This window comes from Carettochelys insculpta, chromosome 8, assembly GCF_033958435.1.
Source record: "Carettochelys insculpta isolate YL-2023 chromosome 8, ASM3395843v1, whole genome shotgun sequence".
NCBI classification, from domain to species: Eukaryota; Metazoa; Chordata; order Testudines; family Carettochelyidae; genus Carettochelys; species Carettochelys insculpta.
The window spans coordinates 8,471,357-8,488,116 of record NC_134144.1 but is presented as its reverse complement, the minus strand read 5'-3'; the positions used below and the strand labels follow the sequence as shown (position 1 = coordinate 8,488,116).

Here is a 16,760-nt window from a genome sequence, read left to right as displayed (position 1 = left end):
GCCCAGTACGCAGTGGAAGTGTTGGTAATACTGCCAGATAATATTGGATGTCCAGCAAATACTCTCATTCAGCACTGGTCAGACTACACAAGTTCAACCTGTATTAGAAGAAATATCAAAGAGACTTTTTGCAAAAGCAAGATGCTATATTTTGTCGTGTAATGCACTTTCTAGAAGACAGATCCCCACATTCCTAGTTCTTTCTGTGATACTTTTCTTAGATTATTAGCTTAAACTTAAAGGATGAATCCATCTTCATTGACAGCATATATATATGACTTCTTAGTGCAGTGGTCTGCAAACTGTAGGGCACCAACCCAGGGGAGGGCAGAGGAATGTACGATGGAAAGGGGGAGTCAGGCCAGGCCCCATGGGGTGAGACGGGACCATCATCCATCCTGCCTCTGCCCCAGTAAAACTCCCCATCGCAACTCACTTCTGGCCTCGGCTCCACTTCCAGTTCTGCTCCTAGCTATTGGCCAGCCCAATGTTTCTCAACCAGGGGTACAATTACCCTGGGGGCTACATCGACTCTTCTAGCTATTTACCCAGTTGTACAACAAGTGACATAAAAAACACTACTAAGGTCAGTACAGTCCAAAAGTTCATTCAGACCATGACTTGATTTTACTGCTTCATTTGCCGTATGCTGAAATGCACATACAATATTTCAATTGCAATTCATTATTTGATAAGTGAGGTGTAACTTGGTGGTACGCAGAACGAATCTGGCTCCCAAAAAAGGGTACAGTCATCTGGACAGGTTGAATGGCAATTGTTTCAAACCCACCTAAGAGAAGCGTGGGGGTACTTTAAAAGGTTGAGAAACACTGGTCCACCCTCCCTTGCCCCCAGCCACAACTCCAGCATCAGCCCTAACTGCAGCTCTTACTTCCAGCGTCCCAACACAGCCGTGACTCAGCCCTGACCGTAATCCCATTCCCAGCCATAGCTATGGGGGAGGGAGAGAAACGGAGAACATTACGGGCAGGAGACATGCAAAGTAAAAAGTTCAGGGACCACAGCCTCACAGAAACATGCACCAAGGGCTGTTCAGCCAGTCAATTCAAACTTCTCCTCACTCTCACCTCCCCCTCAGACAGCCCACACGAGCTTCCTTCCCAAACACTCCCTTTGTTTTTCAGTCATTTGGAGCGCCGTTCAAAGCAACCTCTGCAATGAGCTTTTCTACCTCCAAAATCAATCCTAAAAAATCATTTTTTCCACAAGGCCTTCATCTGCTAACATACACATCCACCTGTCCGTGTCCCCTGCAACTACTTACTCTGAACTACCATTGCACCCCCTTTCTTCCTGTAGGATTCAACTTTTCAAAAGTATGTAAATGAGGTGCACAAGTGTGATTGGCCTCATCGTCTAGAGAAAAAAAGGATGCTATTAACGTAAGATAAAATCCTAGGGAAGACAAGGCAGTAGGTCAAATTTTACATAAGCTGAAGATTTATCTTCCCTAGAATTTTACCTTGTGTTAGCTAGTTTGAGTTAAGAATGCATCTTCCAGCCACCCACCCCTGCCCAGTGAAGACACAGCTTTTGAAGTCAACTGGACATGTGGTCCTAAGTCACTTAGGTGTTTCTGAAAACCTCTCACTCGAGTTCTTTAGGACACATACTTGGTGTATTGAAAACATAAAAGTTGCCAGATTGCATCAGGCTATCACTCCACCACCCTCAATATTCCACCTCTGACAGAAACGTATACCGAGCATCAAGGGAGCATACAGAACAGGGCAGGGTTGACTCATACCTGCCTTCCACACCTGGCTTCTCATAGTTGGAGGTTCAGGGCTGCCCCCTAGCACTGGGTTACATCAATGCTCATCCTGGAGAATAGTCACTGCGGGATCTATCCTCCATGAACTTAAGCATGTTACACGTTTGGCCATCACCTCACTTGAGGGCAGTGAGTGCCATGGATTAGTTGGGCATTCTGTAAAGGAAGTACTTTCTTTTTTGCATTAAATCTGCTTCTTGCTAATTTCATCAGGTGATGACAGGTTTCAGGGCTGTATGAAAAGGTAAACACTTCTCTATTCATTTTTTCCACATTCTTCATGGTTTTATAGGCCTCTGTAATAGTCCCCTCCTATTTCAACCATCCCTTTTCTTAGGCGTCTAGGCCTCATCTCTATAGCTCATCCGAAAGCCACTCTAGATCCTTGATCATTGTTGCTGCCCTTCTCTGAACCTTTTTTCGGTTCCACTACATCTGTTTTGAGATGGGGTGACCAAAACTGAACACAGTCTTCAAAGTGTGAGTACACCATGCAGATAAACAGTGGTATTATTACAGTTAGTTTTATTTTCCATGTCTTTCCTAACAGTGACTAACACAGCATCAGCCTCTGTGACCCTTGCTGCACACTGGCTGGAAGTTTTCAAAGAACTTTTAAAGAATAAAGGGATGCAACACATGTTTTCACTTGGGGCAGGAGCAACATCACACTTCCCAATGGCAGGGAACTACAGTCAATGAGAGCTGCCAGCAACCTCACACAGAGACCCCACACCTCTCCAAGGAATACTGTGAGAGGGATGTGGCAATCACTTTCAGGAGCCACCCAAGGCTCATCCCCATCACCCCCTCCTGCTCCAGCCCTGAGCCAGCACCCAAACTCCCTCCTAGAGTCCACACCTCCTCCCAGAGTCTGCACCCCTTCATATACCACGAACCCCCTTCCTCAGCCCAAAGCACACATGCAAAACCTGACCCCTCACACCCACCTACACTCAAACTCCCACCCCGCCTCACCCTGGGGCAAGTGAGGATGGGGATAGAGCAAACCATGGAGGGAAGGAGATTAGAGTGAACATGGGGCAGAGCTTCAGAGACGGGGCAAGGCAAGGATCCTTGCATTTGTGAGATTAGACAACTGGCAACCCTAACTGGCAGGAACATGCAGAAGCCCTGGCTGTGCTGGCAGCTCACTGAGAAGCACCCAGAACAGGCGCAACGCTGCCCAAAATCTCAGGTGGCCCACATTCGCAACTTGTTTATGCAAGGGCACCCATTGGCTGTTGTGCCCTGGGGCCAAGAATTGCTCAGTAAGGATACATGGAAGAGAGAAGATATATTAAGCCCAAAGGCGAGGGATCATATTTTTATTTATGTCAACAGGATCCTGGTCTACGAATAAGGCCTCTGTGGGGGCATGACAATGCAAATATACTTGGTTGTGAGGGTCCAAGTCTCTCTCATATTTGCCTTCCGGAAATCGTACAAAAACACAACAATTACTTCAGGCCTATGGGAGAACTTCCAGTGGGAGAAGTTGGAGAGGAGAGAGAACAGGCGTGGAAGAAATGGGAAAAGGTGAAATACTAAATTCACCTCCTTATTGGTTGCTCTCCCAGTGCAGGACTAACACAATTGCAAATTTTTTCAGTTGGAAACGCTGCCTAGTAGAGAACGGGACAAAAGCTGTTTATGGTTTTGCACACACAGTACAGCCCCAGTAGGAACAACCACCACATCTGCCCTTTTGGGCTAACTGGTTCAATTTAAGTCGAAGAACACCACGCCCTATTTTATGCCATTACTCTCACTTCCAAAAATTAAAGACAATTGTTTGAGACTCAGCAAGTTAATGCCAATTATCTTGAAATTAAATTCAGAAATGAAGCTGCTCTCCTAGATTAAGGATGACAACCATTCCCATTTTACAGCAAACTCCTTCATATCTGGAATTCTACCACCCAGAACTCTCAAATAACCAGCATTTTAACCATAAGTAAATTTTAGTTATGTTTTCCATGAGTACAATATAATGAAAGTAAATACAAATTAATACAGCTAATACAGATTAAGTTTACAATGTACAATACTACTGTTGTTGGTTAAATACAGTACTCTGCACACATTTTTGTTTGCCTCTCAATTTTTAATCTTGTTTTTCTTTAACATTATGCACTGCTGAGTATACCTCTCTATTATCCAGAATATTTGACAACCTCCCAGTCCCGGGGCTGCAGGATATGACAAATAGTTTACAAAACAAAAATATATTAAAGATTGTGCCTGAAACACGATCGTTTCATTGCTATATTTGGTGTAGTGTGAGTGGGATGAATAGATCAGGGGACTGGCAACTGAAAGCTTTCACTTCTAGACTGCTGTTTCAGTACTGGTTGGGAGTAATTCAGCATCATTACCATCTGCTGTCTCAGTTGTGGCATCTAGCTAGAGTTAATTTTAGGACTGGTATACACACAAAAATGCACTACAATAACTAAATCTCTTAATACACATATTTTGTTATTTTTGTGCATGTTGGTATTTATTTCAAACTAAGCATGTCCCATTTTTACTGCACTAATACAGACTTCTTGTTTTAACCAACTTCATCCCATTTTAATTTAGCCACTAAAAAGAACAAAACACCCACTTTAACTCAGTCAGACTAGGACACTGTTACTCTGAATTAGGAGTGCCCCCACACAGACTTCCACAGAAATAAAAGATGGGAATTAAAACCAAGTTGGCTGCTCTTGGACAAAAAGTCTCTGAGTACATGGGTCCTTCCTAGGTGGTGGACCTAGGGATGCTGAAGCAGTTTCCATTCTATAAAGGGTTTCCGGTTTGGTTCAAGAACTTTCAGCACCCCCACTATAAAAATTGTTCCAGCCTCCCTGCTGCTTTTACTCCAACTTTCAGGAGACATCTCCACAGTATAAAAAAACCAAACACAATTAACAACTTTAGATTGTAAGCTCCCTGAAGCAAGTGCCATCTTCTTGTTCTGGGTTTGTACACTGCTGAGGATGCTGTTCCATAACTGAGAATCCCAGGTACCAGTACAATGCAAATAATACTACTGACAGCTCAGAAAAGCTAACCACTATTTGACCCTGAGAGGCAAGTTCTCAGAGTCAAGGCACGTTACTGGGGAAATTTGCATTTTATTGTCTGTGCTACATTTGTTCCTGAAAATAATGAGTCCCTAGCTAATAAACCTGGCTCCTGTCATGAAAAATACTGACCACTTTCTTGTTTTACAAATATAACCATTACTTTTTTCCCATCTGTCTGATGTAGAAACTATGCAAGCCAGAAGATGTCTTACTACAATCTTTCAAAAATTAAAATAGCTTTACAGTTCACCTCATATTCAGAACATCACTCCCAGAGGGTGCATCTACACTTGCATTCCTCTTTTGAAAGGGGTATGCAAACGAGGTAAATTGTAAATGCAAAGGAGGTATTTGACACCTCATTTGCATATTCTAATTTCAAAAGAGCTTCTTTCGAAAGAAGAAAGCCAGTGTAGACACTGCTCTTTCAAAAGTAAGCCCATCTTCAAAAGAATCCTTCTTCCCTTTATTTAATGGAAAGAAGGATTCTTTCGAAGATGGGTTTACTTTCAAAAGAGCAGCGTCTACAATGGTACTTATCTTCTTTCGAAGGAAGCTCTTTTGAAATTAGAATATGCAAATGAGGTGTCAAATATGCAAATGTATACCTCATTTGCATGCCTCTTTTGAAAGAGGAATGCAAGTGTAGATGCACCCAGAGTGTTCTGTGAAACAGTATGGAATTAGTAAGTAACAAAACATTTGAACCATATCCTTACTCTGCATGATAAGGAACCACTTCTTCCTGGAAGAATTTCCTCACGCTTTCTCTGAAGATATCATGATCTGAAGAGAAGATCCTCCGAGTTCCAATATCCACTAACGTTTCGGCAGAAGACGTTTCTTGACGTACCAACTCATGATTTTCAGTTTGCAGATATCTTTAAAAAAAAAAAAAGATAGCCAGGGCAGTTGCAAATAATGCTATTTAACACCTTATTTTAAGCAGTGAAGACCCATTTTGGTCAAGGCACTTATGGGCATAATGAATGGCACTGGCCTTCCAAAGAAACCCCTAGGTAAATGAGTACGGCCCATTCTCCTAATACATTTTCAAGGCACAAGCCAATGGGCACGGACACTTGTCCATATCACAAAACCATTATGCTACTTAACAAAACCCCAAGACTGTTCCAGGGAAAAAGATTTTTCAGATCAACTTTGACACACATTTCACAGAGCTGCACAAACAGGCTTGAATGAACCATTCAAAAAGACACACACTGACACAGATTAAGGTCCAGACATAGTCGCGTCCCTCGCCTTCCAATTCAAACAATACTATCATCCTTCAACATTAAAACACAAATAATACTGAGCAGTTAAAACGTGCTGCTTCTTTTGTCACCCAGATTGTCTACACAACCTTATATACGCCACATGGGAAAAAAAACCACTCAACCCAGCACGCCACAATTCAAATGCTATGAACAGCCTAACATAACATTCACCTGCTTACTTGAGCATGAATTCCACTTCTTTCTTCCTTCCTTTTGTGATTCTACACACCGCTGTAACTTTAAAAGTAACACTTTAAAAAGAGGATTTTTAACAAGGACATCTGCTTTAATGTGTATTTACAACATTGAGGCTTCAAGGCTGGGCTTGCTAACTTTACCGGAGGAACTGAATGAAGAAACTGCTACATGATAGCATGTGGCCAATCTGCAACTGTGAGCAGCAAACACCTCCGATGGCCACTGGGGAAACACCAGAACTACGTCTGCACTAGAGGGTTCTGCTGACAAAACCTGTGGTGCGTCCATACTAAAAATGAGTTCTGCTGACAGGCAATCGACAGAACGCGGCACTTTTGTTGATAGGCTTCTGCCTCTCCCCAGTGAGGCAGAACACCTTTCTCGAGAGAATCTGTTGACAAAAAAACGGTGGGAACACTCCGGGGGCTCCTCTGTTGACAGATAGGGCACCCAGCTCACTGGGCAGCCCCGTCTGCTGTGCTTCCAGTTGGCCATTCTGTCAAGAGAGCGGCGGGGCAGCCCAGCCACTCTCCATTAACAGAGCGTCTGTGGATCAAAAAATCTGCGTGGCTGCAATCTGTTCACACAAGTTCCGTCGGAAGATCTCTTCCATCAGTAACTTCTGTTGACTGATCACTGTAGTGTAGACATAGCCTAGTGGGCAGGCCTCTAAGCTACTACAGAGTAGTCTTCCACGTATCTGGTTAGTGAGTCTGGCCCACATGTTCAGGGTCTAACTGTTAGGGGTCAGGAAGGAATCTTCCCTGGGGTCAGATTGGGTGTTTTTTAGGGTTTGTTTTTTTGGGGGGGGGGGGGGGGGGGGGGAGTATTTGTATTTGTCCAGCATGAGTCATTTTGCATGCTTAAATGGATGTAAATGTGGATTCTTCTAAGTCTTTAAATCATCATTTGACCATTTCAGAAACTCAGCCAGAGGACAGCGCGCTGTTCCAGGAGTGGGTGAGGTTTTGGCCTGTAATGTGCAGGACGTCAGATTAGATGATCATGATGGCCCCTCCTGACCTTAAAGTGCACAAGTCTATCCGGGCTGTGAGGCAGGAACTACCCCATCCTTCCTCTCTGATAAACAGCTCTAGAAATAGGAGGCATCATCTTGTTAGAAAGATGGAAAATGAAACAGCATTAAAGCTTGAAAGATCAAACCACAAAAACAATTTAAAGAAACAGACCCAAGACAGAGGAGGTAATACTTTTTATGAGAACAGCTTCTGCTGGTGAGAGGAAAGTTTTTAAGCTACACAGAGCTCTTCTTCAGGTCTGGGAAAGGTACTCGGAGTTAAACCCAAACATGTTTTTTGTCTTTTATTCTCTGTTGTGAGTTCCTTTGAGAGCACAGGGATTGTCTGGCCTCACCAACAGAGTTGTTATGGAGGTATTATTGGAGAAGAAACAAGCCCAGTAGCCTCTCCAAGATCATCATCAGGCGCAAGCTCCCCACAGACCAGGGCCAACCAACTCAAAGTTGCCCCAGACCCTGCTGAACAAACAGATGGAAAATCTGCAGACATACCTCCTTTGCTGCAATGACCAACACCCCCACGAGAAACCTTCCAAGATCCATGATCCTACACGTGCCTGGTGCAACACACAGCGTACTTCATCCAGCGCACTAAATGTCCCAATACCAGTTACACAGGTAAAATCCCCATGACCTCAAAGGAACCCATACAGGAAAATGATAAAAGACAAACACGCCGATCATCAAAGTCAGCAACCTTTCTGAGGCGGAGTGATGAAATCTGACCTTTTGACCTTTGACTGTTCAAATGTCCCTGATACGTTTTAAAAATCACTAACGGTCCTATTTACAACAGCTTTATTGATAAACAAATAAAGATGCAGAGCTTTACCATTTAGGTGGTGGTTGGTAGCATTCGCTGGTCTTTTGCCGATCTGCAGGCGGCCTGCCTTTGAAAATTGTCTCTCATGCCATTCTTGGCACCTGTGCTGAGGGTTGGTGACAACTGCCCTATTACCTGTGGGTGAACAAAGCGATCACTCTGTATCTGACCGATCAGTCCTCATCCTCAAAGGAAAACTGCACAGCACTTTCAAATGATGAGCCAAAGTCTGACAGCTTAAATTCAAAACTCTGCTGGCTAGATACTGAAAATCCAGCCACGCTAAATTTATGGTTTGTTACAATAATAATAATAATAATAATAATAATTTTGTCCTAAGACTGAAGAGGCCTTGATGGGCCACTCCAGCTTGAATGGCCCCTTAAGCACATATTCAAACTACCTGTGCTAAACAATCTATTCCACCTTGTATTTAGTTAGCTGGGACACTTGGTACCTTTCCTAGGTCTGCAGAAGAGCTCAAAAGCTTGTCTCTCTTCTCAAAGATTGGCCCAGTAAAACAGAGGTCCGCAACCTTTTTTCTAGGACTCCCATTCCCCAACAAGCTATAAGAACCCCACAGCCCAATGTGCCACAGTGACTGTTTTTTGGTATATAAAAGCCAGGGCTATGCCCCGGGCTTCACACCACATTGCGCCCTGTAAAATTACAATGATCAGGTTTCAGCTTGAGACCCAGGGGACTGGGCTCAGGGTCACAGGCTTCAGCTCCAAGCAGTGGGGATTTGGCTTTCTGCCCTGCCCTGCTGGATGGACTCCCTTACACCTGCTCACAGCACTCTAGCATGTCCCAGATCCCTGGCTGAGAACCACTGAAGGTAGAACATACGTAGAGCCCTGAGCACATAAAAAACTGTGGCTCTGCAGCCACCAAGCTCAACCCTTCACCCAATCCACTAGCTGCCTTTTGCCTTCATCTGCCTCTGAGCGTGCAGCAGCAAGCCCTCCGGAGGGGAGGGAGCACAGAAGAGTCGTCTTGCAGGGAAGAGTCAGCAGAAGAGTGGCTACTGGGTGGTGTGGCAGGGGTTAGGGAAGCAGGGAGGCAGGCTCTTGAGAAGGGGTGGGCTGATGGATGTATTGTGAGCTGCTGCCAGGGGGCTCAAGAGCAACAGCACCCAGAAAAGGTGCAGCATCAGGGCCATGCCCACTCTAATCCACCAGTAGCAGTAGGCCCCGCTGCCCTCAAACTGCCAGGCTGGACCACAGTAGGGACACTGGTGCTGCTTCTGGGGCCTGAGCTGCTGGGCAGGAAGCAGAGCAGAGCAGTGCTGGACAGCCCCGACTCTAGCCTGAGCCACTAGCCACCAGCCCTTAGCCCACCATGCCCCTGACTGGCCCAGCTAAATGCTGTTGGCCAGGCACTACTGGTGCTGGAACCAAACCACCCACCCTGCAGGAGTTCTCTGGGGGCATTCCAGCAACCCAGGAATCAGCTCAGTGCCCAGAGAGGCTGGGAGAGAGGCAAGCATGGTCCACACATCTGCACTCATAGATACAAAGTGGCATCTGCAGATATACACGGTTCTAAACATACCATCTCCTGCACCTTGTCTCTCCAATAACTGGGACCAATAGGGCTACATCACTATATATTTACAAAACCAGCCAAAGAGAAGCTAACAGCAACATATCAATTTTCACTGGCCAAAATAATACAGGTCCCTCCAAAGACTATGGGTAATTTTTTTTTTTTTGTATTGTGACAGACATCACTTTACAGTGCTTGCCCCTTGAATTAGTGTCTCTCTTGGGTTCTCCCTGTTTTGGTCAGTATGTCTTGCTAACGTACACATTTTAAGAAAAACTTGCTGGTTTCACAAAGATTTGTCAAAGGGCTGAAGTGAAGTTCTGCAGTTTAATGCACTTGGTTGTTTTCAAGTACAAATGCCACTGTACTATAGGAACCTCATAAATAAAATAAGCTACAATTAACAGAATGGATCCTCCAACGCAGAGTTGTTTGCTTGCCTTAGGGTCAATCCCCCAAATATTACCAAACACTTCGCTAGAGACTATGCAGGATCACTCCATCTCAAGCAGGCCATTTAGTGATGCTTGCAGGACCATGCCCTTATTGGCCAACCAGTGATTCACACTGACACTGGTGTAAGCCTTGCACATGGATTTGAACTGCCAGACACAGTATACGCCTTATGTAATGAGATTTACATTCATCCTTGGCTATACAAGCACAATTGGTTCCCAACTTTCTGCTGATAGGCGAAAACTCGTAAGAGGGACACTAAATTCCCATTAAAAGACGGCTCCTAGTGCTCCTAACTCAGCAAAGAAGAGTCAGCATGTAGCATTGCTTTTGAAAGGTAAGTGAACCTTGGGTTGCGGGGGTGGTTAAAGGCTGGGGGCAGTTTAGGGCCATGAGCAGGAGGGAGGGTTAAAATCTGGTGGTAGGTTGGGTCCGTGGGGCAGGTGGTGGGAGCAGGTTCAGGCTCCTGCAAGTTGGGTCCACAGGGCAGGTGAGGAGTTAAGGCTGGTGCAGGTTGGGTGTGAGGGCTGATGGGGAGGGGGTCATGCTGCCGCTGGTTGGGGCCATAGGGTTGGCAGTCGGGGGCAGGCTGTGGAGGGTTGGGGCCGCAGGGCTGGCCGGGGGGGGGGCCGGGGTCAGGCTGCCGTGGTTCAGGCAACAGGGCCTGCCAGGGGGGAGGGGGGCTGCCATAGTTTGGGGTCACGGGGCCAGCAGCGGGTTCAGGCTGCTGCAGTTTGGGGCTGTGGGGCCGACTGGGTCAGGCTGCAGGGGGTTCAGGCTGCCATGGTTAGGGGCTGCAGAGCCTGCCGGGGCAGTCAGACTGAGGGGGCCGGAGTAGCACCAGTAACTGCCTCCGTCAGACCTTCCTACCTGTAGCAGATTTGGGTTTAGGTTGCGGCAGTTTGGGGTCATGGGGAGGGGGTAAGGCTTGTATTAGCAGTGGGAAGTCACTCATCTAGTGAACAAAGGTAAGTATCCCTTGTTTAAGCAAGTACTCCTAAGTAAAGTATTCATTTACCAAGGAATGAGTGTACATGCAATGATTCTGCAACCTATTATTCTATACTTCCTATGTTTTCCAATTAAAATAAATACAACCCTACCCATTAGGTACACACGTACATCCCCTAAAGAAAAGAAAAGTCATGCTGAGGGCTTGTTGTCATTACCAGACAGAGCTAGTGAGGGTCAACTTATCAAGTGTAGTATATATATAGAACAAATTGACCGCCAATCACTCTCCCATGGACTCTGCTCCAACAGGTAGTACAAGGGGAGTTGAGGGACACAAAGCAGGGAATACACCATGGTAAGCAGATCTAAGTATGTCACCTTCAGTTGTGCTGTTTGTGCAGCTGAAGTTGTGTAACTTACATGGAATACCTCTTCCCCCTTTCGCTCCCTCCCTCCACATCGCACAAGAGACAGAGGCTGTATTCTGCACTGGTGTAGCATGGTCTCAAAGATCTATCGCAGTGTTTCTTAACAGGGATAGACTGAGGTCTTCCAAGAGGTACATGAACTCATCTAGATATTTGCCTAGTTTTACAACAGGCTACATAAAAACACTACTAAAATTAGTACGAAAGTTGATTCAGGCAATGACTAGTTTCTACCGCTTCATAAACCGTACACTGAAATGGAAGTACAATATTTCTATTCCAATTCACTTATTCGATGGTAAGATTGTAGAAAGTCAGCAAGTTTTCAGTAGTTGTGTTCTGTGATATTTTTGCCTCTTTTTGTAACTAAATAGGTTTTTAAGTGCAGTGTAACTTGGTGGGATACAAAACAAATCTGACTCCTGAAAAGGGTACAGTAATCTGGACAGGTTGAATGGCACTTGTTGCAAGACCATGGATTACCTGAAGACCATGTTTCTCAAGTAGTGGTACGTACACCCTCAGGAGTACGCAAGAGAAGTCTAGGGGTACTTTATTTAAAAAAAGGTAGAGAAAAACTGATCTAACAATTTTTTTCCTCCACTCTTTTTTATGATCCTGAATCACAGAATTTTAAAATAAAAAATGCCGGGATGTTTCCCACAACTACATTTTCAACTTTAAAGATTTACTGCCCCCCCTTTTAAAAAAAAAAAGTTCTTTGCTTTTAGTAACATGTAACATATTCGGAGCTCAAAGTGGACACTCAGTTGTTCAATAATAGAGATGAAAAAAATCACCAAATAACTTGGGACATGAACTTCTTTCAACGTCCTTGGGAAGGACTTTATAATCTGATTCTGACCGCACAACAGGGTAGATAGTTAGCTTGGGTGTAGCTTTGTCACTGTCTGAAATTGCCTCTCAGGCAATATGTGGGACAAAGGTCACAGCTGCTTTCCTTCTAAAGAAATGCCTTGGCAGGGAATTATTCCAGAGAACCCACTAAAATTCACACCCCTACACCAATCCAACTGAATCTTCAAGAGTAAACAAGGCCTAGGAGATGGGGTATGACAAAGAATCAGGCAGAAGGGGGCCCTAAATTAGCATTTACCATTTGCAGGAGAGCTGAGAATTGAACTCTCCCAAATTCAGAGCAAGTTAGGATCTCAACGTGGATTTCAAAGCTGAGCCAAATCCCAATCCATCCAAAACCAAAAGGAGACCAGGTCACCCCAAGACAACCCCTGACACAAACCTGTCCAAAAGCCGGGCAAACCCGGCTCCTAACGTTATCGTTATTATCAAGTTTAGTATAGATGTAATAAACTGACTGTCAATCACTCTCCCATAGAGTCTACTCCAGCAGGAAGTACAAGGGGAGTTGTACCATTATCTGTGGGATTCTCAGACACGCACACAACGGACGCAATGCACAGTCTACACACACATATGCATACACACAGAGCGCACACTACACACATATGCATACACACAGAGCGCACACTACACACACGCATACACACAGAGCGCACTCTACACACAGGGCACCCCACTGCACTGTGTACACACGCCAGCACGTACACACACACCACAGCCGGTACAGCCTGTACCGTGCACGCGCACACCGAGCACAGAACCGTACGGGCAGCACGCCCCGTGCCCAGGCGGTACGCACACTACACCCGGGGCGCAGGACACACAGCGCCGCGGACGCTGCACACGCCGGGCCGGCGGACGTTCCCTCGCTGCGCGCCCCGCCCAGCACAGGCTGGTCTCCCCGCGGGTTCACGGGCCCAGTTCCGCCCGGCCCGGGGGCGCTCACCTGGCCGGCGCGCAGAATCCCGGCGCGCACAGGGGCCGCAGGGCTCGGCTCAGCAGCCGCCACGACGCCATCTCTCCGGGCTTGGCTCAGCGGCCGCCGCGGCGCCCTCTAGTGGGCAGCGGCCTCCGGCGTGCAGCGCGCCCCGCCACGCACAAGCCCAGTGACGCAGGCACGCAGGGCTACAGCCGCAGCCCCTGTGCGCCGCGCAGCCCAGTGCTCCGCTTGGCCGGGTGCAGACCGCGTGTGGGGGCAATGCTGCAGTGCCCGCGTGGGTCGCTTTGCCCCACATCTCGTGGTGCAACGCACACCCACGCGTGGCCCGGCGGCAAGGGGGACACGTCTCTGCACCCCCTTCGAGTGCGGTCCACACTCACGCCCCCTACAAGTGTGCAAGGCACAGACTTAGCACCCTGCCAGTGTTTGACACGCACCGCTCGTCAGTATGCAACGCACAGCCACTCATGCCCCATCCCCAGCTCCAATGCACACACCTACTGCCAGTGTGCAACACACAGCTGTATCCTAGGGTTGCTTTTTTGCTGGTGAAAAGATTTAATGTGCCTGAATGAATTTTCATTTGACACATTCAAGTCACACTCCCATCATAACTCACCATGTTACAATAGAGCCAGAAAGGTGATAAAATAACATTAAAATATCAATGTTGTGTTGTTTTCTTTCTCTGTGTTAAAAACGGTTAAAACAACACTTCAGTAATAGCTGCAGTCAGCACTAAGATCCTATGTTAGGGGGTGCAAGGGCTGTTCTTCCTGTTTCTTAGAGGTGGTGGATGTCAGAACCACAACACACAGCACACCTGTCTCTTCTACCAGCGTGCGGCACATAGAGACACAACCTCACACTGAACCAAAACACACTACTTACCCCCGAGAAAGTGTGCAGCACGTACCACCACATATCTCACTGGAAGCAGACACACTAATCAGCAATCTACATTACACAGACATCGGCAGAATATGCAGCACACACATCTCCTTGCCAGTTTGTAGTGCACACATATATACATCCCTATGCTGTACCAAGACACCTTGCCAGAATGAGCAGCAGGCACATAAAGCCAAAGCGCACATAGCAAGAAGGACTGCGCCCCAGCATGCAGCAGTACCTTGCCTGTGTGCACAGTACACAAAGAGATGAATCTCTTGCTGGGGCTTGCTGACTCATTTCCTTCCCTGTTCTTTGCACTATTTGGGAATCATTCCATTTTGTCTTTTGAAAGGTTTGCCGGGAGCTCCTGGATTCACCTTGCTGCCAGACCCTTTATCTCTGCTTGATGCTCTTTCAGCACTTGTTGACCTGTTATTTCCAAGGCATGAGCTGAAGGTTTATGGAAATCTGGCCACTTCATCCAAGTGCCTAAATGGGAGTAATTAGGAGCTGAGCAGTCTTGAAAACCTGGACCCATGTGCTTTGTACTTATTTTATTGTGTGGTACATAGAGATGCTCTTGGACAGGTGGTTTATAAGTGCATTTCATTATCGTGTCTCCTTGGACCACACTACAGTTGCAGAAATGGAGCTGGAACGTATGTTAATTCACTTACTAAAATCTTTTGGTTAAATCAACTTATGCCTTGCTCCTGGCTATGTGCCTCCAAATCCTCTGCAATATCAATCAAACAAAACATTTAGAGGGGTTTCTTCCAACAATTACTCCTTCAGAGTACCATTTATCTATTTACTAAAGCCTCGGGCACCATAGGGATCCATGTAATCAAGTGCATTGCAGACTTTGGAATTACAAATCCTTTCTCATGCATCTCAGACTATAAGAGGCTTATAATAAAACTTGTGTATGTTTTTGAAATGTAAATGTTACCAAATTTTGCCATGTTAAATTGAGATTTAATGACAGAAAGAGGAGTGAGACCCACAAAGGGGAAAGGAAATGAGAACAACAATCAGGTGGAAAGGGTTGTTTTTTTTTATTTTTAGTTATCCTGGAATGAAATTATTTCTGGTAATTAGCATACAAAGGTTCTGTAACCTTGCTGAGCCATACCATACCTGTATTCCTCAGATAAAGAACACCTGTTATAGTCTGCTCTTCCAGTGCTGTTTTGAGGAACTTTAAAATGTAAAGAAAAAATATGTCTTTCATTTTTAAAAAGTAAGCATCTAACTCTTTTTCTTGTTGAGAGAGCATTGGAATCATAGGAACACATGGCTGGAACGACCTGGAAAAGTCATCCAGTCCAGCTATGGAAGGACCAAATAAACCTCAGCCGTCCTTGGCAAATACTTCTCCAACCTATCATAAAATCTTCCAGTGATGGAGATTCCACAACTTTCCTCGGAAGCCTCTTCCAGAATTTAAGTCCTGTGGCACTGTATAGACTAAATTTGGAGCATAAGCTTTCATGGGCGAAGCGGGTCTTTGCCCAGAGAAGCTTTTGCTCCAAAATATGTTAGTCTATAAGGTGCCACAGGACTTCTTGTTGTTTTTGAGGATACAGACTAACACAGCTACTTCTCTGATACTTTCCAGAATTTAAGTAATCTTATCAGCAGAATGTTTTTTTCCCCTAATATGTAACCTAAATCTCCATTACTTTGTATTAAACTCACTGTTTCTTGCTCTACCTTCGGTGACCATGGAGAGTAATTGATCACTGTCCTCACTGATAACAGCCATTATCATATTTGCTATCAGCTCCTCCACACCCTATTCTTCACTTCTCAAGACTAAACATGCCCAGTGTTTTTAACTTTTTCTCATAGGTCAAGACTAAACTTTTTATCGTTTTGTTGCTTTTTGCTGGACTGTCTCCAATTTGTCCACATCTTTCCTGAAATGCAGCATCTCCAACTGGACAGTGCTCCAGCTGGGGCTTCTCCATTGCTGAAGAGAGCAGGACAATCACCTCTCATGTCTAACATACCACATTCCTTCTAATATACTCCAGAATAAAATTAGCTTTTTTTGCAGCTGCTGCATATTGCTGGTTCACATTCAACTTGTGACCCACTATACCCCCCAGATCCTTTTAGCAGTACTACCACCTAGCCAGTTATTCCCCTCTCATAGTTGTGTATTTGATTTTTCCTCCCTAAGTGAAGTACTTTGCTCTTGTCTTTTTTAAAATTTCATATTGTTGAATGCTGACTGATCTTCCAGGTTGTCCAGTACATTTTGAATTCTAATCCTAGCCTCCAAGATTCTTGCAACCCCTCTTAACTCTGCACATTTTATAAGCATACTTTCCACTGCATTATCCAAGTCTTTTATGAAAATACTGAATAGTATACTGTATGCAGGGCAGGCTCCTGTGGGACTCCCCTATACATGCACTCCAAGTTTCAACCAGTTGTG

General features: G+C 45.5%; 1 protein-coding gene across 1 annotated transcript in view; it reads right to left on the bottom strand.

Annotated features, from left to right (window-relative positions):
• Positions 1–13,560, bottom strand: part of ACADL (acyl-CoA dehydrogenase long chain) — a 35,761-nt gene extending 22,201 nt beyond the window's left edge. Inside the window, exons 1-2 of the mRNA XM_075001658.1 lie at positions 13,427–13,560; positions 5,592–5,753 (exon numbers count right to left, since the gene is read on the bottom strand). Coding sequence (XP_074857759.1) covers positions 5,592–5,753; positions 13,427–13,497 — 233 coding nt within the window. The 5' untranslated portion in view covers positions 13,498–13,560. The remainder of the gene's footprint in view (positions 1–5,591; positions 5,754–13,426) is intronic.
• Positions 13,561–16,760: the final 3,200 nt, after the last annotated feature.